At 33.2% G+C, this 26,494-nt stretch overlaps 1 protein-coding gene across 1 annotated transcript in view; it reads right to left on the bottom strand.

Moving 5' to 3' along the window:
- Window positions 1-2,552: 2,552 nt before the first annotated feature.
- Window positions 2,553-26,494, bottom strand: part of CNBD1 (cyclic nucleotide binding domain containing 1) — a 550,745-nt gene continuing 526,803 nt past the window's right edge. The window contains exons 11-12 of the mRNA XM_038000318.2: window positions 21,244-21,311; window positions 2,553-2,744 (exon numbers count right to left, since the gene is read on the bottom strand). Coding sequence (XP_037856246.2) covers window positions 2,553-2,744; window positions 21,244-21,311 — 260 coding nt within the window. The remainder of the gene's footprint in view (window positions 2,745-21,243; window positions 21,312-26,494) is intronic.

Genomic DNA, 26,494 nt, shown 5'->3' with positions numbered 1-26,494 from the left:
ACAACCACTACTAAACAGTGATGAAACCAGTTTTCCATAATGGTTGTACTAACCTATATTTCCATTAACAGTATATTAGCATTCCCCTTTCTCCGCATTCTCTCCAACACTACTTGTTATCATCTGACTTTTTTTAAATTAAGAAATGGTGTCTCATGTTAGCCTGGCTGGACTCGAACTCCTGGGCTCACATCATCCTCCTGCCTCAGTCTTCCAAGTCATGAGGCTACAGTTGTGTGTCACAGTGCTCAGTCTCCTTTGACTTTTTGTTAAAAGCTAACCTACCAAATAGAAGACAATGCCTCATTGTGATTTTTATTTGCATTTCCCTGATTATTAGTGATGGTGAGAATTTTTTCATGTACTTGTTAGCCATTCGTATGTCTTCTTTCATGAAATATCCATTCAGATCATCTGCGGTTTTTTAATTATTTGGTTTTTTGTTGTTGTTTTGTTTTGTTTTTTTGCCATGGAGTTATTTGAGTTCCTTATATATTCTGATTATTAATTCCCTGTTGAGTAGCTTGCTAATAATTTCTCCCATACTATAGGTTGTCTCTTCACTCTGTTGAGTATTTTCTTTGCTGTCCAGAAGCTTTTTAGTTTGAAGTCATCCTATCGGTCTATTTTTGCTTTTGTTGCCTGTGCTTTTGAGATCTTGCCCGAAAATCTATTGCCCAGAACAATGTCTTAAGATATTTCTCCAAGCAGCTTATATTTTAGTAGAAAGAAATGGTTACATACAAGTTATACATAAATTTAAATTATATGTCAGGGACAAAAGCAGAATATAACAGGTAAGAGACAGCAAAACCTTCACAGCAAGTGGCTGTCATGGAGCAAAGAGTGCTGAGGACATTGGAAAAGAAAGACTTCAGAGAGAAAGTTTCACATAGGCAGGATTTCAAAGGTGAACTTAGGCTAATGAGAGAATGCAATATAGACAAGGCACAGACGTGTGAAATAAGATGGTGTATTTAGGAAATTTCAAGCAATTTAGCATGAGTAGAGCATTGATATGGTCTGGCTCTGTGTCCCCACCCAAATCTCATCTTGAATTGTAATCTGAATGGTAAGCCCCATGTGCTAGTGGAGGGACCTTGTAGGAGGTAATTGGACCATGGGGGCAGTTTCCCCATGCTGCTCTCATGATAGTGAGTGAGTTCTCATGAGCTCTGATGGTTTTATAAAGGGCTCTTTCCCCTTTTCTCTGCACTTCTCTCTCCTGCTGCTTTGTGAAGAACACCTTTGCTTCCCTTTCCGCCACAATTTTAAGTTTCCTGAGGCCTCCCCAGCCATGTGGACCTGTGAGTCAATTAAATCTCTTTCCTTTAAAGATTATCCAGTCTTGGGTATTTCTTTATATCAGTGTGAAAACAGACTAATACAAACATAAATAATAAATAGCAGGAGAAAATGCTGGAGAAATCGGCAGGGGCTTTTAGTAACTAAGTCACTTGGACTTTCACATATGAGCTATGGATATGAATGAATGGGTTTTAGACGTGATAGGCATTTAATAATATGTAAGTCTATATAAGACTTTCTAAATCATCTATAATCATGTATTGAATGTGCTGTGTAAGCAATATGAGCTTCTCTTACATATCTCACTATATGTAACCCAGACCCATGGGTAACAATTTTTTCATCTATAAAGTAAATCATTAATTTATTCATATAGAAACGTTTACTATGTATTTTATTATGTGCTATATGCAAGAGTAACATAACTAAACATGTAAAACCATCCTCTCAGAGAGTTTAAAATCTGGTGATTGTAGGGGAAAATATATAAATTAAAACATCCCAATAAATATTTACATCATATGATGTAGATGATGTAGAAGCAAATGGGGAAGGTGATCAGTGGTCAGTAACTTCAAGGATCAGCAAAGTCTCACGAATGCAAGTGACACTGGAGCTTATTCTTAAGGATAAGTCTATCTCACAAGTTATGAAATTAAAAAAGAATATTCATGGCCAAGGGCAGTGGCTGATGGTCCCAGCACTTTGGGAGGATGAGGTGGGTGGATTGCTTGAGCCCAAGAATTTGAAACCAGCCTGGGCAAGGTGATGAAACCCCATCTTTATAAAAAATACAAAAAAAAAAATATTTAGCAGGGCATGGGGGTGCACAACTTTCATCCTAACTAGTTGGGAGGCCGAGGTGGGAAAAATCACTTGAGCCTGGGAAGTGGAGGCTGGAGTGAGCCAAGATCATGCCACTGCACTCCAGTCTGGATGAAAGAGCAAGATTTTTTTTCAAAAAGAAAAAAAACAGAAAAAGAAAAAAAGGATATTGAAGGCAGAGCAAGCAGCATAAGTACAGACACAGATACACAAGTCAGCACACTTACAACCAAAAGGAATTCACTGTGGTAGGATAAAAGAGTTTCAAAGTGCTCAGTAAAGAGAGACAAGGGGCAAGAGAAATGGGCAGGAGCTTATCTGTTTTTATACCATGTTAAGAAATTTAGTTTTGGCTCTATAAGCAAAGAGCAGTCACTGGAAAAAATGTAAAACATATAACGTGTCACAATCAGAGGTGTTTATTTAGACAGTTTTCTCTGGAAACAGTACAGAGAATAATTAGTAGAGGTTAAAAGCATTGTGTCTAAAATCATACAGACAAGTATAGCTTTAAGTGTCATTTCCAGCCCTGTCAGCTGTGCAGCTTTGGATAAATCCTTCATCTTTCTGAGTCTCAGTTTCATCATCTTCAAAATGGGAATCATAATTCTCTGTGTTTCATAGGATTGTTATGGAGTTAAAAAAAAAAATAGATGTAAACCGTTTAGTACACTTTCTAGCAGTTTTGTGGATGATAAAGAACATTACTCCCACACGTAAGAAAACAAGTAAAGTATACATCAGTGTGGCCCAAATTTTACCTCCATTAAGGTATTACATAACTTTATCCTCAGAGAGATTATGAAATCCGCTAAAGCGATGGGATTTTCTTATTTATTTTTAATTCTCGTATTCCCAAGAATTTAAAAAAAGCTTTTCTAAATGTAAGTGTTCTATAAAAGTCTGTTAAAGACTACAGATAAAATCTTAGACACATAAATGGCTACTTTTGACATTTTAATCTAACATTTATGAACAAGTAACTTGTCAGATTTGCTTGATATTCATCTTTTCTAAACTATAACCTTTTTACAAATATCTTTTTATTATGTTTTATTAAATTTAGAATAATTAAATCTCATAGGCATCTTTTTTTGTAACAAGTTACTTTTGTAATTCAGTAGTTTTGCTATTATGGTGAGAATTAGATGAATCAGTAAATTCAGATTTGCTTTCTTTCATTGTCAGAATTATGACAGAATTATGCATAAAACATCATTTTGGTTCCTCTAATAATGTTAAATTTTATTATTTTTCAGCTTGATATACAATGTTATCTATAAATACATATTATCAGACAGTCTGTAGTATGTATGTGTCTATCTTGAAATATAAAGCATCATGTTTAATCTTGAGGTCTGAAAAGTGGCTCTTTAGGAACACGCTATATATCTGTATCTACATCTATATCTATCTATGTCTATAAAATATAACCAACCCTCATTTTTCCAATATTCTATTATATACACAGCAACTATTTCTCAGATCTCCCTTCCTCCAACTTCAGCATTTTTAGAATGAGATAGCCCCTTTCAGAGTCTAGATATGAAAAAAAAAAAAAAAAAATAGAGGAAAACCTCCGAGCAGGTCATCCACATACTCAGGCAAGTTCATGGTAGTTTTTGTTGTTCTGCAATGTTATTCTATTATTATGTACAGCGCTACGTAATATTTTTTCTCACAAGCTATGTATCATCTTTGTTTAAAAGCCATGATTCCAAAGGAAGGGCTAGGTGCCTACTTTCTCCTGCCTTCCACAGGGTTGTTGAATGGTTTCTAGCTTGGCCTAAATTTGTCCTGATTGTTTTGTGGTTGGTGTTGGTGTAATAAAAAGAATCCTGCATTCGAAAGTAGGAAATTGGATAATATGCTTGTGCTTTTGGCTGCAAAATATAGGCAGGCTGTCACACTTTATGCAATCTACAACCTTCACGTGGCCTCTGTGCACACTGACTAGGCTGCATTGAGATAGTCCAGATGTGACAGATGCATGAATCCCACTGAGCTGATCTTTATTCTGGAGGAAATCCCAGAATATTCTGGCCATACAGAGGTGAAAGGAAAAGCTTAGAGTTACATCATGTACAAATTTTAGTCCGGAAGTAATAATGAATTGCTTGCTTTGTTTATTTATATTTGATATTTATAAGACAACACCCATTGTGAAATGCCATAGGGTATATATATTATGAAAAATAAACAAAATGTTAAAAGCCAACAGTCATTTTTCATTAACATATCAATTGTGAAAAGTTCAACAGAACAGATGTCTCTAGTTTCGTGCCCAGAAGTTCAATGAACTGGAGTTCTATAAGGTCAAGAGAAAAATAAAATAGTGCAACTGACTAAAGGCCTTGAGACTCTAAACAGGACTCTTGTTGATTTTACCCTGTGTGCTTGTACATAGATATAGATATCCCTCTAAAAATATCAAAGGCTCATGCCATATGGAGGTTTATAGAATATATTAAAATTATATTACTGAAGAGTTACATTTATGTTATATCATTTCAGTATACAAGTTCTGAAGCCACTGAACTAAGCATACCTGGCATAAGTCACCATCAAACCCTTCCTATACTCGTACCACCAATCCATTTTCACAAGTTATTTGCATGAAACATGGACTATATAAATTCCTACTTAAAAATCCCTATGGCATTCTAGTGATGCTAGGAGGAGATTCTGATGAATAAAAATCAAGCCTCTTGCAAAATATGACACGAGATAACTTCCCAGCCTCCTGTCTCATATAAATCTATCACATTCTCTCCATTTCAACCTTGTGTTTTCGTTGCTAAGTTAATGCTTCAATGTGGTGCTCCAAATTTAGATTATCACCCCACTTCCTACCATCACCATATAAAAAGGCCTGCTTATTCTTCTATACTTAGATATTATACTACATTTTTCATGTAGATTCACTCCCTCTACACTTCCTTATAATTTCCACCACCAAAACTAGTTGTTCCTTCCTCCTAGCCCCCTGTTCTGGGAAAGAATGCATTGAAGCCTTATACATTCATGGCTTAAAGAAATTCAAGGTTCATTCAATATATGTGTATAAAGTCTGTAGGTAACTGGTCCAATTCATCAATGTAGTTAAGAAATGGGCTCTCGCTGTCTTTATGGTACAACATCTCTTTTTGTGCTACATGGTCACAATATGGTTACAGCCTGTGTTCTAGCAGAAAGAATGGCAAGAGCCAAAAACCTTTTTCTACCGAGATATTGTCTATTTCTGTAAAAGTCAAGCCCTCTACAGAGAATACCTTTAAATACTTCATTGGTTGGAACTAGGCCACATGATCATCACTACCAGCAAAAGAGTCTGAGAATATAAATATTTTTAAATTTCAGAATCTGGAGAAAACACTGAAAACATGGGGATGTGAGGGACTTCAAACTATCTCCCAAACTGCCATAAAATTGAACAGTTTTGCTATTGGATCACAGGTGTGTTAGAGTCTGTGTCTAATTTCGAGTCCCTTGAAGAAAAGGGCCATTACTTTAATAATTTCATCCCTGATGTCAAGAGCATTTTCAAATTCTGTTTCATAAATTGATAGTGCCAAGAAGGAGAAGATGTCCTTGTTAAAACCCCTGGCTTTGAATGAGACACTAGAGGACTATATACTAGAAGAGGGGGATCTGAAAATAGACTAGTCTTGATTAAATCAAAGTAATCTTCCCATCACTTTTCTGCCAACTAGAAAAAAAAGATGATACTCTCTCTGAAACAAAATAACATTATTCAGAGGTTTTGTAAGTATTTTATATACAAAGTCCAACATTCATCTAAATGTATCCATATTAATTTCCTATTATTGCTGTAACAAATAACCACTAACTTACTGGTAAATTATTCTCTTAAAATAAGTTTCATTGGACTGAAATCATGTTGTCAGTAGGGACATACTCTCTCCAGAGGCTCTAGGAGCGCATCCATGTACTTACTTTTTCCAGATTCTGGAAGCTCTACTATTTCCTTAGTTTGTGGCCCCACATCACATTGCCTTTTCTCCCTCTCCTTGCATCACCACATCATCGTCTTTTATTTCCTCTTCTGTCTTCAAATCTCCCTTTATCCTCTTATAAATACACATTGCATACATAGGGCCCACTGGAAGGTCCAGATAATGGTATTAAAATGAATTTTTAAATAACTATGATATTAACAGATAAAAATATAATGAATACACCAGAAAACTGGAATTATAAAAATAAATATCATAGAAATAAAAATATAAATTTAAAAGAAAATTAGAAAAAGTATAGATTAGTAAACTGGAAGATATATCAACAGAAAACATCTAAGTTACCACAGATAGAAAAACTAGCATAAAAAATACACAAAAGAGGATATACATTATAGAAACATATTAAATAGGCCTAATGTACTTGACATCAAAGTCCCAGGAATAGAAAAGAAAAATACTAAAGCAGAAGTATTTGAAGAATTATTGGTAGAGATTTCCAAAAACTAACAATAATATTAAGTTATGGGCTAAAAAATCTCTCTTAACCTTAATAAAGATCTCTCTCTAGATAGATACATCTATGGATAAAGAAAGACTGATTATAGATAGATAGATAGATAGATAGATAGATAGATAGATAGATAGATATCTAAAGAAATTCACATCTAGATACATAATAGTTTGAAAACCTAAGACTAAAATCTACCAAAATTGAACCATAAAGAAATAGAAAATCTGAACAGAAAAATGATGAGAACCAAAACTGGAGTAGTAATAAGTCTCCCATCAAAGAAAAGCCAAGGACTTGATGGCTTCACTGCTGAATTCTACCAAACATTTAAAGAAGAAATAACACCAATTCTATACAAACTATATCAAAAAATTTAAAAGGAGGAAATTCTTCCTAATTTATACTACTAACATAGCATTACACTATCACCAAATCCAGATAAGGACATTTAAAAACAGAAGACTGCTGGCCAATATCCTTGATGAACATAGATGCAAAAATCCTCAACAAAATACTAGAAGACTGAGTTGAACACACATTAAAAACATCATTCACCATGATCAAGTGGATTCATTCAGAGATGCAAAGATGATTTAACATATGCAAATTAATAAACAAGATATATCACATCAAAGGAATCAAGAACTATAACCATGTGATCATTTTAATAGATGCTGAAAAAGAAATGAAAAAAAATTCAACATTCCTTTATGACAAAAACTCTTAACAAATTAGGTATAGAAGAACATACCTCAACACAATAAAGGCCATATATGACAAACTCACAGCTAATATCACATTGAATGGGGAAAAAATGAAAGCCTTTCCACTAAACTCTGGAACAAGACAAGAACATCCATTTTCACCACTTCTATTCAACGTAGTACTAGAACCCTAGCCAGATCAATTAGGCATGAGAAAAAAAGGGCATCCATATTGTAAAGAAGTCAAATTATCCTTCTTTGGAGGTGACATAATTTTATATTTAGAAAAACCTAATTACTCCACAGAAAACTGTTAGAAGGAATAAACGAATTAAGTAAATTTACAGAATACAAAATAAACATACAAAAATCAGTAGTGTTTATATACACTAACAGCAATCAATCTGAAAAAAATGTCAAAAAACAACCCCATTTACCATAGCTACAAAAAGCCCTACCTAGAAATAGATTTAACCAAAGAAGAAAAAGATCTCTACAAGGAAAACAATAAAACACTGATGAAAGCAATTAAAGAGGACACAAAGAAATGAAAGATATCCCATGCTTATAGATTGTAAGAAAATTATAAAAAAGTCTATACTACCTAAAGTGAGATTCAATGCAATTCCTATCAAAATACCAAGAACTATTCTTTACAGAGACAGAAAAAACAATCCTTAATTTCATATGGAACTACAGACAACCCCAAATTGCTAAAGCAACCTTGAACAAAAAGAGCAAAGCTAGACATATCACATTACCTGATTATACTACAAATTATACTACAAAGCTTTTATAACCAAAACAGCATGATACTGTCATTAAAAACAGACACATAGATCAATGGAACAGAATAAAGAACTCAGAAACAAACCCATGTACTAACACCAATTCATTGTTGACAAAGACACCAAGAGCATACATTGGGGAAATGACAGACTCTAATAATAGTGCTGGGAAAACTGAATATTCATATGCACAAGAATAAAACTAGTGCCCAATCTTTCATCATGTATAAAAACCAACTCAAAATGGATTGAAGACTTAAATGTATGACTGAAACTATGAAAAGAAAACACTGGGGAAACACTACAGGACATTGATCTGGGCAAAACTCTTTTGGGTAAGACTTCAAAAGTATAGGCAACAGAAGCAGAAATAGAGAAATTTGATTATATCAAGCTAAAAATCCTCTGCCTAACAAAGAAAATGGTCAATACAGTGAAGAGACAGCTTACAGAATGGGAGAAAATATTTGTAAACCATTCATCCAATAAGGTACTAATATCCAGAATATACAAGCAACTCAAACCACCCAACAGCAAATAAATAAATAAATAAATAAATAAATAAATAAATAATCACGTTTTAAAATGGTAAAAGGAAATGAATAGATATTTATCAAGCAAAGACATTTAAACAGCCAACAAGTATAAGGAAAATAAAAAGCTTAACATCAGTAATCATCGGGGAAATGCAAATCAAAACAACAATGTGATATCACCTCACATTTGGTAGAATGACGTTTAGCAGTGAAGATAACAAGTGTTGAAGAGGATGGAGAGAGAGGAGAATGCTAGTACACTGTTGGTAGAAATGTAAATTAGTACAGACACTACGGAAAATATTATGGAAGTTCCTAAAAAATCTAAAAGTGTATCTACCATGTAATCCAGCAATTCCACTGACGAGTATATATCCAAAAGAAAAAAATATATATATTTTGAAGAACTATCTGAACTCCCATGTTTCCTGCAGCACTATTTATAATACAACATATGCAAGCAACTTGTGTCCATCAGCAGATGAATGGATAAAGAAAATGTGCTATATCCACCCAATGGAATATTATTCCATCATACAAAATTAAATCCTGTCATTTGCAGCAACCTGGATGGAAGGGGAGTTTCCATAATGTTAAATAAAATAAGCCAGAAACAGAAAGACAAATATGATATGTTTTCCCTCATGTGTGGGAGCTAAAACAGTGGATCTCATGGTGGTGGAGAGTAGAAAGGTGACTACCTGAGGCTGGGAAGGGAAATGGAAAGAAAGGGATAAACAGAAGTTGGTTAAGGGGTACAAAAATACATATAAATAAAAGCTATGAGTTCTAGTATTTGGTAGTATAGTAGAGTAATAATAGTGACTAAAGATCGTCAGTTTCAAAATAACTAGAAGAGAAGAATTGCAATGTTGCCAACACAAAGAAAAGATATCTAGGGTAATGAATACTCCAAATTACCTGATTTTATCATTACTCATTGTAAACAGGTATCAAAATATCATATGTACTCCCAAAATATGTACAAGTATAATAAATCAATAAAAATAAATAAAATATTTACAACTAGTCAAAGAATAAACATTACCTTCAAAAAGGAACAAGACTTACACTGTCTTCTCAACTACAATGTAGAAGGCACAAAATAATGAAAGTAAATGGACAGATTTCTTGAAAAATACAATTTACTAGAAGCAACATTAAACGACATTTTAAAATATAAATAACTTTATATTAAAGGATTTAATCTATGAGCCAGGGCCCACTTGGCTACTCAATTAAATTTTATAAAAATCTAAAAAAGAAATAATGCCATTTTAGAATAAACTCTTTCATAGAATTGTTTAAAAGCTTCTGAAAATATTTTAAAAACCCAGCATAACATTTGTACAAAATGGACAAATATGTTAAAAGAAAGAGGCCAGGCATGCTGGCTCCTACCTGAAATACCAGCACTTTAGGAAGCCAAGAAAGGATAATTGCTTGAGCCCAGGAGTTAGAGGCTAGCCTGGGCAATATAGCAAGACCCTCGTCTCAACAAAAATAAAATTAGCCAGTCATGGTGGTACACACTAGTAGTCCTAGCTGCTCAGGATGCTGAGGCAGAAGGATTGCTTGAGTACAGAAGTTTGAGTCTGTAGTGAGCTGTGATTATGCCACTGTACTTTAGCCTGGGTGACAGTGAGACCCTATCTCTAAAAATACAAATTGAAAAAATTTAAGGAAAGAAAAATTACACGGCCATCACACTTATTTAGATCCCAAAATTTTAAATAAGGAATTACTATAACCAACTCAGATTTATAATAAAACAATACCAAATTGATTTTATTACATAAGCTAATGTTACTTTAACATGTGAAAAGGCATCAGAATCTTATTTTAAAATAACAACGATACATTTTATTATTCTTTCAGAATAATAAATGCAGAACAGTTTGTATAATTTAACATTCATTTAATAAAAGCCCTCAGCAAACCAAAAATTTAGAGAATTCTCTTGATCTGACAGGGTACATACATACAAACACGTAGCAAACATAGTGAAAGGTTGAAACTCTTTTGTCGTCACTTCATTCATTTATCACCGGTTTGTTTGGATGTACAAACCAGTGTAATGAGTCAGAAAAACACATTTTAAAACATAAGGGATAAAAAGAATGAATAAATATGTCATTTTCCATATCCAAATAAGGCATGATTGCATTCACCAACACAAATACACACACATTTATATAAATACATACACACATATACCCATATACATATATTTTATTTTGGATATGTGTAGTTAATTTTATATTTTATAATAAAACTTATTCTGTATTTTATATAATTGTAATATATAGGTCTTATTTCAATCCCTTTGAGAATGATGACATTGTGTTTAAACAGGCAATAGTCTGGTTAGATTTAGGTTGCAAGTTCCAACACGCCCTGTGTGGGCTATGGTTCATAGTCTGTTCAGTTTTCAGTCTTTGAACTGCTCCTTGATGTGTGGCAATCCAGTGGCCAGCAAGGGTGGTGGTCTATCTGCTGACTCAGCTTCAGTCTTTTTTAATGCCTATGAAGAACAAATCTTTGCACGTGTGGCTCTAGCGTGCGCTTAGGAATTCTCAAATTTATGGGGTCACTTTCGTGAGTGCTTTCATTTATCTCTCTGTTATTTTCCAGTTCCCTGTGGTTCTTCTTCCCATGTCTTTGGCCAGAAAGCTTAGGCATTAGTTACCTCACTCTGCTTTGTAATTCTGAGGCTGTGCCCACCTACTGGGCCAAGCAACATGAATAACAAAGGAGAAAAATGGTAAACTCATGCCGGTTTGGTATAATTTTGAATTCTGATCTTCTTCCCCAATTTAAACGTCATTGTTTACTTTTCAGAATGGTCAATAGTTGTGATATGCTTTCTGTTCAGATTCTATAGCTGCATTTAGAAAGAAAGTTAGGGAAGAGTCCAGGTAGTTCTTTCCTGGAACTAGGATTCACAGCAGTGTTCTTAATAACTAAAAACTTAAAAACAAACAAACAAACAACAACAACAAAAAACTGCTTATAAATGGTGGAATCAATTGTATATAATTGTACCATGAAATAGTAGCATGTTTACATCATGAATTATAATTTATCAGTGTAAAAGAACCAACAGCTGCTATACACATCAGTGTTGATTCATAGATTACATAGACAGCACTAGCAAGGCAAAGCCAGTGGCAAAATAATGCACAGTACGTAGTGCCATTTATATAAAGTTCAAGAACAGGTAAAACTAATCTTATCAGAAAATTAGACAGATTGTTAACTTTGGGGAAGATGAATGATTGGGAGTAGAAATGAAGGAGGTTTTTTTGAGTGCTAGTAGTATTCTACATTAGGAACTTTGAAGTGGTTACGTGAGTGCTGCCACTTAATACAAATTCATTGTCTGATTTTATTATATGCATATGATAATTTAATCTAAAAGTTTACAAGTATATTTTAAGAATGGAATGCCACAAACACTGGTCATATCACATTAGTATTTTGATTTTTATGTTACAAATTTCCAGGATTACTGTAATTGCTATTCAGTTCATGTATATCATTGTTATAAGTTCAATTTTGCAAATTTCTATATCTACTGGCCCATCGCTCAAATTCTCTTTACTTCCTGTCTTTTCCATTCTCACCTTTTTTCTCTCTCATATACATATACGTAGAGTTCTTATGCAATTAAATCCTGAATCATTTTAAAGACAGATCTAAACATAGCTAAATATTTATCACTATGTGAAAGTATGTGGAAAAAAACATGAATAAGTGACTTTAGATTTTTAGTAAACCCTCTAAATGTGAAGTACACTAATCTTCTAAGATATGAAAAAAAATCCAATTCTAAAGTAGGAAATTATATTTTTCCTTTGAATTGCAGCCTTAGGTCCTGAGAATAAATTCATAGCCATTAGAAAGTCACTACATATGTGGAAGTGATAAGCGCTGAATTAAGTCAGTGTGACTAACAATAGAACCTGTCCTATATTAGACTGTCAATATTTGTCTATGGAATAAAAAATAAATATTTCATATGGTGACCTGAATTTCCTACGAAATAGAGTTTAGACAATTACGATGGAAACTTTTGGGTCATTAGCTCTCTGGGGGTTGTCAACACAGGTAAGTAGTATAGCTTTGGTAAACTCCTCTGTCATTTTGTTAAATACAGATTTTATCATATGTACATGATTTATTTATGGATAAATACATTTATCAGTATTTCTTATAAATTTACATTAAGAAAAGCCTAACAACATTAATTATACATCGAATAACAGGCATAAATTCACCAATTTGCATTCACTATCTGTACTTTGTGCATTTGAGGAGTAATAATATATTGTATCCTACATACACAAGTAAATGGCAAAAATGATAGTTTCATTGTAAATTCAAAAGCATGGCTGCCTTGTTTTTTTTTAAAACTACAACTTCTGTTAAAACAATAGAGAATCTTTTTATTGTTTTTAAATTATTTATGCAAAAATAATTGTTCCAATAAGGGAAATGTCTTGAAAACCTGTTTTTAAAAGCATAAATCATTGCCACATTCTGGAAATTTGCTTTAGATTATTTTGTCTTCTGGAAAACTGTAATTAAAAGATAATTTCTCACAATAATTATGCATGAAAAGAATATTAAATCAAGAATACTTTTAAAAGAGATTTGTTCAAATTAGAATCAGAGTACTTTTCAAATGGAACTTAGTATTTATTTTTCACTTCTTAAACTTTATATTTATAATTGATATGGTAGAAATATAAAGTAACACAGTCATGCTAGAGTTTTGGAAAATTCTTCTGTGTTTCTAGCTTTTATCTACATTTCTCTTGAAGAAAATTTCAGTTTGCAATTTAAAAATCATGTATCATACAGTTTGAACAATCTACTGTAATTATTATGTTTATGACTGGAAATGTAATAGAATAAATTGACTATATTAAAAAATTAAGTGCTGGTCTATTGAGATTATTTAAAAGATACCTAAAAATAACAGTCTATTTTATCTACTTAATTAAAATATTTTATGAATTATATTAATAGTATAATTATTTCTTCAGTCCATTCTCCTTTATTATACATTATTATTAAGCAAATGAATAAAAAAAATACTGTTTCTAAAATTATCTGGTAATAATCTTATTTTTATATTTCTTTATTTATTATAGAAACCATAAATTAAATAACACACTAGTAATCAAAAGAATGTTATCACAAAATTATATCATTTTGGATATATTGATTAAAATTAAAATGATTTAAATTAGATAGTTGGCACTAGATAATAAATCTGGATTCAGTTTATTTATTGTTTGTGTTAAAAGATGTATCTTTAAAGAGCTTCTTATTGTATATATACATATATGTGTGTATATATATAGCAACACATTACATATATATATACAATTTCAAAATAAAATATATGCTGACTGAAAAACATTGGGACAGAGGGAAATGAGGATAGGAAAATGAGCTGATGTCAGAAGTGAGATGAGTATACTGAGCACATTACTAGTGTTCCTATACATCTGATGGAGATGGGTCACAAATTTAGGCCAAAGCTTTCTAGTAGGATTGATCTAGAAGGATCAGTGATTCATTTAATGGGTCATAGTATCCTTGAAATAAAAACAAAGTAGTCATTCAGGAGAAGACCTATTCCTGGCACTAAAACCAGAAAAACATGTCCCATATTTCTTAATAAAAAGAATATTGGAAATTTCATCTGCACCTACATCCTTATAGTACTGTCAGAAGAGCTCTGACATTTCTGGTAATAATGTCCTCACATTAGGCTGTGCTATCACACAGAACACAATTCAGCAAAAGCCAAAGCAATCTAATATGGGTGGACAGAACCATCAGATAACATGGCTTCACCAAGCAATACACTGTGGTGTGCATATTTTCACCTTGTCTTAGAGGCTGTTGTGTCTGCATGCATGTGTGCTCATGTGTTGATATGGATACCTCGATAAAAGGAGATACAATATCACTTTCAACAAAAATTTAGTCATTTATTATATCCATCTTTATTTTTGTATATTTTCCATAATATGTACATTTTAAAAGGGTTTTTTAAAGGAGAATTTTAAAAGTTTTATATCTAAGCAAAGGGCTAAATGGCATGTTTTCAAAACTTTTCAACCACTGATTCTTAACCGAGTGAAAATAAGTGACAGTTATTTCTGGGTTATCCTTCCTGACTTTTCTAACATTACTCTTTTATTTTTTTCTTATCCAGTACAAAACCAACTTTTTTAAGAGCTAGTGGAACTAAAATAGGATTATCTTCATCTTTTGAAAGATAAGGGCTACGATAAGAAAAGTATACAGACTTAAACAGGAAACCTGGATTTGTCTAAGGGTCTTAAAAATTAGTTTGGCTTTTATTTCAGGACCAAACAACAAGAGTTTATTTATTTATTTAAGTTTAGAATTGATGCAGGAAAATGTTCCCAAGTTTGAAAGGAGTTTTCACATAATCTCTTATGAAATTTTTAAAAATGTAAGTGTCTGACATCCATTTGAAATATCCTGGGTTAGAAACTTCAGAGGGTCGTGGGAGAAAAAATATAACCTCAGAAAGCCCCAGAGGGGAGCCTGTCATGTATTCCATATTGAGACTCATGAATTTGTTTTGAATAAGCTAAATAGGAAAAAATATGAGAAAACAAAAATAATTCCTTCCTTTATTTTGAAAGTTCAGTCTGCTCTGTAACTTGTCACCCATCGTGTGCCAAAAAAGAAGCTGGAAAAGATACACATACCACAGGCATTGTGGGGTGAAGAAACATTACGCCTACAAGCTTCTTCCGTTTTGCTATCCCATGTTCTTTTCTGTCTTTAAATGTCAACAACTCAAGTAAGCGGGAAATGCCAAGAGCACAGTCTCCAGGCTGCATGTGTTCTCCTAGCTGTGTGTTGCCCTCTTCACTATTGCTGTGCTCCTGACTTCTGTCATGTGAAATGGGAGACATTGGAACAGTTATCATAAACAGACTTTTTCAGAGAGAATTTAATCATTCCTTTTTTTGTATGCAACACATATGTTTTAATGGAGACTTTTCAGAAAATTTCAGCAAGCAACATATTCACTGGCAGATGAAACTCAGGACTAGGGAAGGCCTGAATAAGAAGAAACTTCTTAATTTTCCATCTGCCTTCCCATTTACTACATATCTCTTAAATAACTAGGGTAAACTTTTTGACATTTATCTTTAAAAACTAAATCAAATTGTTCTGCTCTATTACAAATCTGATTTAGTTCAAGAGTAATCACAAAATGACTTTTCACCAGCTACAAAGTGTCCCAACTATCTTTTCACACTTTTAAAATTACTATTCTTCCAATAAGTTTTATTCTATGCCTAGGGTAAAATTCATTATTATTTTGGTAGACAATTATATTAAACTTGACTTACTATGTTTTAAATGCTTTTTTCTTATTCACTCTGCTCATTTTTTCAACTTAGTGAGTCATCCCTAATTCAACGTGTGGTCTTTAATCTCGCTATAACTTTTTTTTCCACATTCTGTCAACAATTACTCTTATATCTATGTTATTTCTGTTGCTTTCCCTGAACCTCATTTATTTACCAAATCATGGGCACCAATTACCTTCCTTGAAATAACTCAATTTATTCTACAAAGTATCAATTGAGAGAAAACAGTTTTGCCACTTCTTGCCCCTGGCAAAATCTTAGAATATACAAGTTTAAAAGACAGGATAGTTAAACTAATTATCTTACATAAAATTATTCCTGTGGTGAAAGACATGTGGGTGCAGAGGAGATTCTATTTCAATGTTTCAGATACTGGTGAGCTAACAGGTAGTCTTGGATCATTTTTGGGGAAAAACAATGTCAACCATTTTCTTCAAAATGTACTTTGAATTAGGCACATCCTTCAGATAAAAATCCATAATGAAGTGGTAGGACCAAAGAGAATATTAAAACTAACCTAGAGATCAGGTTTCACTTGATCTTTTTCAGTAAAATATATTCAGAATTTCTGCTTCTGTACAGAGTAGGTGAGTTTGTGATAGATCATTGCTCCCGCTGAGCACAATTATGCTCCTGCTGAGCTGGGGGAAAATTATGTCCTTAAAGTCTTCAGAGATGTGCTAATTTCATGAAGTCATAAAGGTATGGTCATCTAGAGAAGTTGAAGTATCAACGTGGAACTGACTACTATTTTGGGGTCTGTTACTGATGCTGCTCAAGGAATTTGCCTCGGCAGAGGAGGTACATTGCTAGAGAATAGAGAAACCAGCTGAGCTTTGGGTAGTCTCGCGTGTCCACAATGACAAAATTAGAGACTTTAAGGGACTTTAAGGGACTCAAACACATGATTATTCCATCAAGATGTCTGTGCAGGGCAAGAGGCTCAAAAGCTAAGCCAAAAGCTGTTGGAAAAATGCTGAGATTTCATCAGTCTTCCTTAAAGAAACAAAATTAGAGTTTAGGATTTGACAGGGGTGAGGCCCAAGTGATATTTTCCAATCCCATTGAAAACCCTGAAGAGTAACAGGGATGAAGAAGTAGACTGAGGCTTGCCACTCTTGGGATGTGGACTCAGTTTTCCCTGATTGCTTAAAGTGATCAATCCTCCATTCCAATTGCCTACAAAGGAATTAATAATCCTATCATAAAGAAGTTATCATTTGAAGTCTATAAAAGTTTTGTACAAAATATCCAGCATTCAACTGAAAATTACCAAGTGTAAGAAGAGAAAGACTATGTGACAGAGAACCAGGAAAAAAAAAATACAATTAGATATCTTGATGCACCAAAGATTCAGATACTAACATTAGTAGACAAGAAGTTTAAAATAACTTTGATATGTTCAAGAAATAGTAGAAAAGGTGGACTAAAAGGATAAAAAATATAGAATATCACCTGATAATTGGGATCTATATAATTGGAAATGAAGAATTCAATAGATAGATCAACCCCAAATTAAAAAGAGCAGAAAACAGAATTAATAAACAGGAAGGAAGAGCAATTAAAATATGAGAACTGAAATAGAGATTAAAAGATTAAGAAATACCCAAAAAATATGTAGGAGGAAAGACACATACAGGCAAAATTTGTCATGTATGTTTAAATGGAGCCCCAAAAGGAGAGAAAAAAGAATGAGGCAGAGAATTATTTGATAAAATTCTGGCTGAAAATTTTCTCAAGCTAATGAAAGACAAATGCATACATTCAAAAAACCTGTAAAACCTGTAAAACCTAAACAGAAGAAGTAGGAATAAAACCAAAACCATATGTAAGCACACCAAAGTAAAACCAGTGAAAAGCAAAGATAAAAATAAAACCTTAAAATTACAGTAGGTTATTTTTGTGGATATTGACAAGCCAATTTGTTTCCAAAACTTAAATGTAAATCCAAAAGAGAGGGGAATTGATAAGACAGCCATGAGAAAGAACAAAGTAGGAGGATTTACTCCACTAAATATATCAAAATTTATATAAAAACCCCCAAATTAAATAACTGTGACATCAAGATGGGGATAGACAAATGCAACTATTTTGTAAAATATAGAATATAATAACATATATACAGTCATCTAATTTATAACAATGGTGACAATGTAGTTTAGTGAGTAGATAATGGTCTTTTTTACACATGTGACTGAGAAAACTGAATATTCATATGGATAATAAAACCCTTCAACTTAAATTCACTCTATAGACAATTGTCAATTCCAGATTAATTGTAGGTTAACTGTAAAATGTAAATAATGATGTTTTTAGAAGTAAACACAGGAGAATTAAATATTATTTGAACAGGTGGGCAGGAGTGAGGTCCTATTGGTAAAGGTTCTCTTTATGGCACCATACATAAAAATTTGACTTTGTTTAATCATCCAATCATTATTCAGGCAAAACTGAGCTATGTCTGAAACTCCCCATTTAATAAACTAGTCCAAATAATTCCATGTATATTAGTCTGTTTTCATGCTGCTGATGAAGACATACCTAAGACTGGGCAATATACAAAAGAAAGAGGTTTATTAGACTCACAGTTCCATGTGGGTGGGGAGGCCTCACAATCATGGCAGAAGGTGAAAGGCATGTTTCACATGGCGCAGACAAGAGAAGAGAGCTTGTGCAGGAAAACTCCCTTTTTTAAAACCATCAGATCTTGTGAGACTTATTAGCTATCACAAGAACAGCAAGGGAAAGATCTGCCTCCATGGTAATTGAATAATTACCTCCCACTGAGTCCCTCCCACAACATGTGGGAATTGAGGATGAAATTTGGGTGGGGACACAGCCAAACCATATCACCATGTCTGTGGAAAAATGCTGATCAGTATGAAGCAAGTGCATAACATATGCAGGTGGGTGTGTTATAGAGATATATAACCTACTCATTTAATTTTGACCCTGCTGGAATTAGTTAAAATAATGCTAGCTTGTGCAAAGTACTGAAATAGATGCTCCTGCTGGGAAAAAAAGCAAAGTTCAAAGTAGCCTGAGAACTGTCACAAAACACATAGTGACAAATGCACAATTAAAATTGAACACTTGAACAATCACTAACATATTGCCAGAATAAAGGAAGTTTCCGTTTATTTTTCTTGTGCTACATGGTTTAACAGATGTGGCTGGCTTAATATGTGACATCTGTTCTTGCCTCCAGGAAACCGAAAATTTCAGTTGGCACATTTTTCTGCTCAGAATTTAAAAATAAATCTATTTACATCAAAATCATTAGTGAGCAATTGAAGACTTCGAAGGAAGACAGAAGGTTTACTGTAAAACTGACACTTTAAACTGCTTAAAAGAATTTAATTAGAAATGTCTGTTTTCTTCTACATATCTCTAGACACACTTCCAACCTAGGAGTTTCTCCTTGCTTCATTTTGCTTTTTCCACTGCCTTTCAAATGTCTGCTATCCTGATACATCACACTCCTCACTATGCCTGGATCCCTGGAAGGCATAATCCAGGTTTCTTAGGAGGAGGGCAGTTCTGGCCAGTTAGTCAGTCCTTTTCAGCATTTCCTATCCCCACTGATCCTGCTGAGTAACATCTATCACTGCTGTATTTCCTACAGAAAAAGATGTTTTCCTCTCTTTTCCTCCCTACCAGGAAAAAAAAAAAAAAAAATCTTAGGGGGAAGACAACATCCAAGATTTACAAAGATTTAAGCCCCTGTCCCAACTAAGGAATTGAGAAGACTCTTTTTTACATACTTTTTGGACTATTGTTTCCTATCCCAGTCTGATGACTTAGCTATAAAGAAAGTATCTTCCCTCAACTCCAAACTTGTCCCACTCAGCTGACTCAGGCAAAGCTCCACTTGTATCAGCAGAGTCAGTAGTTAGAACTTAAATTCAGGGAATATGCAATTTTTGTTGGTACAAACTAGCAAATGCTCACCTCATAACGTCCTTCTCCTTGTGGTCACACACCAACTACCATCATTTGAGTCATTTGGTAACCATGGCAAGGAAACACTCATTGCACTTTCATCAAGATGATTTAATCCAAAAGACAACTGAAAGTTGCACCCTAATTCACAAATAGCAGATGAGCTCTCAAATTTTAACCCCAATGTTGCCCTCTTTGGGGGAACTACTGTTCTCATTACACTTTAGTCAAAAAGGAAGACACAGCATGTGTTCAAATTCAACCATAAGGAAACACTGAAAACATCAGAATGAGTCAGATGGATTTCACTAAGGATTTTGTTAGGAGACAGAGACATTTAGCACCACACTATAAACAATTTAATCTTTTAAAAACTCCTTTAGGTATTTCTGTTCCTCCCAGATCCTACTTGGGTAAACTGCCAATCCATTTCCTTCTCCCTTTGGCTTCTTTTAACATCCTTATATCACACATCACAGTCTGCCACCTTTTACAGACACCCACTCTATATATATGGCCGTGAGAGCTGAGGTCATTTGGGTTTTGCAGTCTTTTCATGAGGAGCAATACCATCAGGCCATCTGGACTTCTCCAGACTCCTACGGAAGCTATTGTCTTGAATGTTGTTCATATTCATTATATTAACAACTTGTTCAAAGTTTTAATCACATTTCTTGTATAGGTTATTAAATATTCTAGAATGAACTAATGCATAGTGGTTCTTTATGCATTCTATGGGTATATTATAATATTAATTTTATAGAGATTGGCATGAGGTGTATTTGTTCAAACTACAATATTTTATTCATATAAAATGGACACAACAAAACTAAAAAAAAAAAAAAAAAAGGGTGACCCCTGATCTTTGAAATATCTATTTAAATGTTTATATTCCTCTCTAAAAATGTAAAACTCTTTGAGGTAAGGATTATTACAAGAATAATTTTGTTGAGACAGCCTGAAAGTTTTTTAAGGATGTTATAAATATTTTACCAAAAATAGTATCTTAGAGTAAAATTAAAACACATAAGTAGGTGGATGGTTCATTATAAGAACTTTTACAAATGTCTTATGTCATTATTTTCTAGAGCAGATAACATTACACTTATCTTAATAGGAAGGCTACTAGACATTAAAAAACAATAAATAATAAATGTTTGCATTTAATTACTATGAAGAGTGACATTTATTATAACTTGAACATTTTACTTACATCTGTCAGATGGCCAAAAGTTGGTTTCGCTGTTTGGAGCATAAGTTGCTTGGTCACTGGGTCTAATTCTAGATGAAAACAAAAGAAAACACTTAGAATACCATCAAAAGATAATTTTTATAAATAAAAAGAGCAGCTGCTAATCCTATTTTAATCAATATTTCAAAATAGTAGATAAAATTAAATTTCCCCTAATAATTAAATTGATTCATTAGTACTTCTTTCTAAGTTCACATTCACATACAACAAGATCATCCCATAAAATTTTAGTATCAATAATTTAGACTAATTTACACAATGTCCCACTTTATATTCAGAAATTGGAAATCGTTTAGTACCTAACATGTGGCAGACATTAGTGGTTGTCTACCTCAAAGCCATTCATTTATCCGCTGGCAGATTCACTTTCCATGACAGAGGTTGAAACACTAGATATCTGAGGTTTTTGTTTTTGTTTTTTTGAGGGTTTCTTTTGGGGGGGGGGCTTTTTTTGCAGGGGGATCTTATGCTCCTAAGATATAGGCATGTTACCCAAACCAAGAGCAGGTGGATAATTTCTTATTGAAGTATGGGCATGTTTGAGAATAAAAAGGAAGCATTCATAATTCTGCTTGCACAACAGAGTATATCTGGCTACCCTACCCAAAACAAACCAATAGGATTTAGGAGGAAGTATGCTGGGAGGGGTGCTTTGGGGAAGGTCAGTGATCCAGGAGACAAAAACAACCTAGGATGACCAACTGCCCTTTATGTTTTGGACAAGGTTGTGTTAAATTTTAAAGCATGCAGCAGCATCTTGAAAGCATGAAAAACAAGACCAAGGACTACAGCCAACACACTGAAGACAGACGAGTGAAAATACAGAAAGAGCCAAAATCTTTGCTGACATAATGAAGAGTTTGTTTATTCTTACATGAAATCAAAAATAACCTTATTCTTTACTTCATTTTTTACTTGTGATGAAAACATTTTAAATTATACATATAAACATAAATATTAACATGTAACACAATTTAGGACCATGGTGTTTTGTGCACAACTCATTCAAACAGTTGGGCAAACTGTTTTGGTCATTTTTCTTCCCTAGGCTTATGTAATCTCCATATTACATTTTTTTCTTCAATATTCAAGACATAGATGAAAGCACTAACACTTTTAAGGTAAAGATGTAGTTTTAAGCCAGACTACATATCGGTAAACCTATTAGCCAATCTTATACAGTCTACCGAATAATCAATATTCATAAAAAGCCATGATGCAACTTAATATTTTGAAAACTAATATATGCTGCTCTAAATGACATAACTTTAAAAGCAGTGGAACAATTTTATAGTCCAAACTCATTTGATTGTAATGAGTAGAACACATTCAAGCCAACTAACATACAAAAGGTATATGTTCCAAAGGACATACAAAATAAGGTAGTAGACTCTCAGGGTATGGCGTAATGGGAATTGAGTCTGAAACCACACATACCAGGAACGAAGGGTGTTCACTCTTTACAGGGGGAACTGTGCTGTGAAGTCCTTGTCATGCTGTTGACTTTGTTTTCCCTTCCATTATCTGCTCAATGCTTCCATAATCTTTTTATATAACACCTAGTAAACATGGGAGCCCTAAGCCCAAGTTTACATGATTTTATTCAAGAAGCTAACAGTTGGCTCCATTAGGTGACAAAGTTTATATTATTTATTGAGAAAGGATGATTGGTTTATCCACACCTATAAATTTGTTTATATTAGATTAAGGGTATATCCCTGGTCAAATTAAATCAATTAAGGAACTGTACCCTTTGGGTCTGTCAATGGGATACATAAATGAATTTTTTTGGTACAAGAAGTGAGCCAAGGAAACTCAAATTTGATTATTCATACTAAGTGCTAGGTGCCAGATCACAAAACCTGCAATTGCCATTATTTCATGCAGTCCTCACAGAAATTGGTACCAGATAGGTAGCCTTGCCACAATTTTACAAATAAGAAATTGATGTCTCAGGAAAATTAAGCAATTGGCATTGCTAGGATTTTAGCTAAGTTCTGTCTAGCTTCATAAAAAAGTAAAAGCGGATAATTATCTCATTATAAGTTTCTGGTATTGTTTTTAATTGACATAGGGCACAACCCAGAATTATGCAAAATTTCTCCCAATTTTATGGATGTGAAACTATAGGAACATCATTTTGTCATAATAAATGTTAGCATTATTATTCAAGTTTTTATAACAACCTTCCTTACTCAGATCATGATGTTGCATTTAATCAAGCAAACAATTTATAGTAGGGAAAGTAATATGTAGGTAAAACAAAATTAGGAATCAGTTGTGCCTAAAGCATTATTATAACATTATATTTAAATAGCAAAACCATAATAGCAGCATGAAAGAGAGTGGTCATTAAGTAGGTAGATTTTATTTGAAATGGGGTTGTCTCTCTCTATCTCAAGTAACTGTAAGAGACAGGAATCCAAAGTGGGAAGATGTCATCTCCGATTATCAGCAAACTTTGACACATAATAAAACTTTTCTCTTTTTTTCTCACAACATTTCAACAAAGAGGCATACTTTCTCAAAAAGGGTGCAGAAATACCATGTGATTCCATTTCAGCAATTATGATAGCCATAAAAGAATGATTATTTCCTTTTCTTTGTACCTTCAGAGAGACCTCAGGAGGGACAGTTGAAAAACTAATGTCAAATTGATCTACAGGATGTAATTTAAAAGATCCTGCTGTTATCAGGTTTTCCTAAAGAAGAATGCCCTCAAGAGTTGACATATTTTCATTACAATACTTACAGAAAGCTGTGAAACCTCAATGATAGTGATAGAAATAACACTGTATCTGAGTTCATTGAGCAAAAAAATTTAAAACTAAGAGTCTGAAAAGTGATGACCAAATGATGTCTATCATTTATTCTGTAAACATGGTAAAATATATTAACACTTTGTTATTGTTAAATGAATCTTAAATTTTGTAATAAATCAAACTTGGTCATGATGTATAGTGTTTTCTATATATTTCTGGATTCAATATACTTACATATTGCTATATTACATATAAAATATATATATATATATATTATATATTTTTATTAATGAGGTTGACCAATAATTTCTTATTTTGTAAAGCCCTTATCAGGTTTCAATATAAAGTTTATCATGGATGAATTAAATAATTTAGGATCATTTTCTCCCTTGTCCTTTAGAAGGGTTTGTGTAGAGTTGACATGTCTTCCTTAAATTTTTCATAGAATTCACAGGAATTCATACTTTTAAAGTGAATGGGCATTTGTGGGAATATTTTAAATTACATATTCAGTCTATTCAATAGACAAACTTAGTCGCATAGTCTATTTCATATTGTGAAGACTTCCTGGGATTACTGTATCAATTTCACTACTCTTTTCAGAGCTATCTTGTGATTTTGCTGATGATCTCCACTGTTGGTATATACAACACATTCTGAATTTTTTGAAATGAGTTTTATGGCATAGGATCAATTTCTGTAAATATGTAACAACATGGACAACATGTCCAAATCTTATGCATTCTTATTGTTTATTAAGATATACACACAATATGGGAGGCTGAGACGGGCGGATCACGAGGTCAGGATATCGAGACCATCCTGGCTAACACGGTGAAACCCCGTCTCTACTAAAAAATACAAAAAACTAGCCGGGTGAGGTGGCGAGCGCCTGTAGTCCCAGCTACTCGGGAGGCTGAGGCAGGAGAATGGCGTAAACCCGGGAGGCGGAGCTTGCAGTGAGCTGAGATCCGGCCACTGCACCCCAGACTGTGTGACAGAGCGAGACTCCATCCCCCCCCAAAAAAAGATATACACACAATAAAATTTACACCTTTAAACAGTACAATTTAGTGGTTTTCAGTGTATTCATACAACTATGGAACCATATCTAATTCCAGATCGTTTTCATACTGAAGATAAATAGTGTATCTATTATCATTCACTTTCCATCCTTACTTCTCTTTAGATCCTAGCAAACACTAATCTTTCTGTGTCTATGATTTGCCTATTCTAGACATGTTATATAAATGCAGTCATATAATATGTAGTTTTTGTGTCTGACTTTGTTATTTTAAGATTCATCTATGGTTTGTAGCATAAATCAGTACTTCATTAATTTTTAGGAATGAATATATATATACATATAATATGGACATGTCATATTTTCTTTATTCATTCATCAGTTGGTGAACATTCAGGTTGTTTACACTTTGGCACTGTTATGAATAATGCTGTTATGAATATTCATATAAAAGTTTTTGTGCAAACATATGTTTTCAATTCTCTTTGGTGTATACATAGAAGTGGAATTGCTGGGTCATATAAAAAGTCAATGGTTTGCTTTTCGAGGACTGCCAAAGTATTTTCCAAAACAGCTACATCATTTTACATTTTCATCAGCTATGTATAAGGGTTTCAATTTCTTCACATACGCACAACTTTTATTACTGTCTGTATTTTATATTTTGATATCCTATTGGATGTAAAGTCGTATCACAATGTTTTATGATTTGCTTTTCTCCCAATTTGAAGAACTTTGTATTTAAATCATTTGCCTATTTTTAAATAAGGTATTTTTGTTTTATTATTGAAGTATAATAGTTTTGAGTATATTCTAGAAACTAGATCCTAATCATATATGTGATTTGTGAATATTTTTTCCTATTTTGTAGGTTGTCTTTTCACTTTCTTCCTTTGAAACATAAAAGTTTTTAATTTGTATAAAGTCCAGTTTATCTAATATTTCTTTGGTTGCTTGTGCTTTAAGTGTTATATCCTGGAAACCATTGCCTAGTGCAAGGTTATAAATATTTACATCTATGCTTCCTTCTAAGAGTTTTATAGGCTTGTTAAATTTAGAGTTTTGATGCATTTTATTTAAATTTTTACATCATATAAGATTGGGGTCCTAATTCATTTTTTGCATGTAAATATTCGGTTGTCTCAGCACCATTTGTTGAAATTGTCTTGGTGTTCTTGTTGAAAATCAATTGACCATAAATTTGTGGGTTTATTTCTGGACTCTCAGTTATATTCTATTAGTCTATATGTCTATCCTTATACCAGCACCACACAAATTTGACTAATGCAAACTCACACCCTGAAAGTGTGCGTGCTCTTAGTTTCATATTCTTTTGCAAGATGGTTGACTGTCCTGGGTCCTTAGTATTTCCATATTGATTTTAAGATCAGTTTATCAATTTCTTCAAAAAAGGAGAGCAGAAATT

Source organism: Chlorocebus sabaeus, chromosome 8 (genome assembly GCF_047675955.1).
Source record: "Chlorocebus sabaeus isolate Y175 chromosome 8, mChlSab1.0.hap1, whole genome shotgun sequence".
Taxonomy (NCBI): Eukaryota; Metazoa; Chordata; class Mammalia; order Primates; family Cercopithecidae; genus Chlorocebus; species Chlorocebus sabaeus.
Note: the sequence above shows the minus strand (reverse complement) of the source record. Positions and strands in the feature narration are given on the sequence as shown.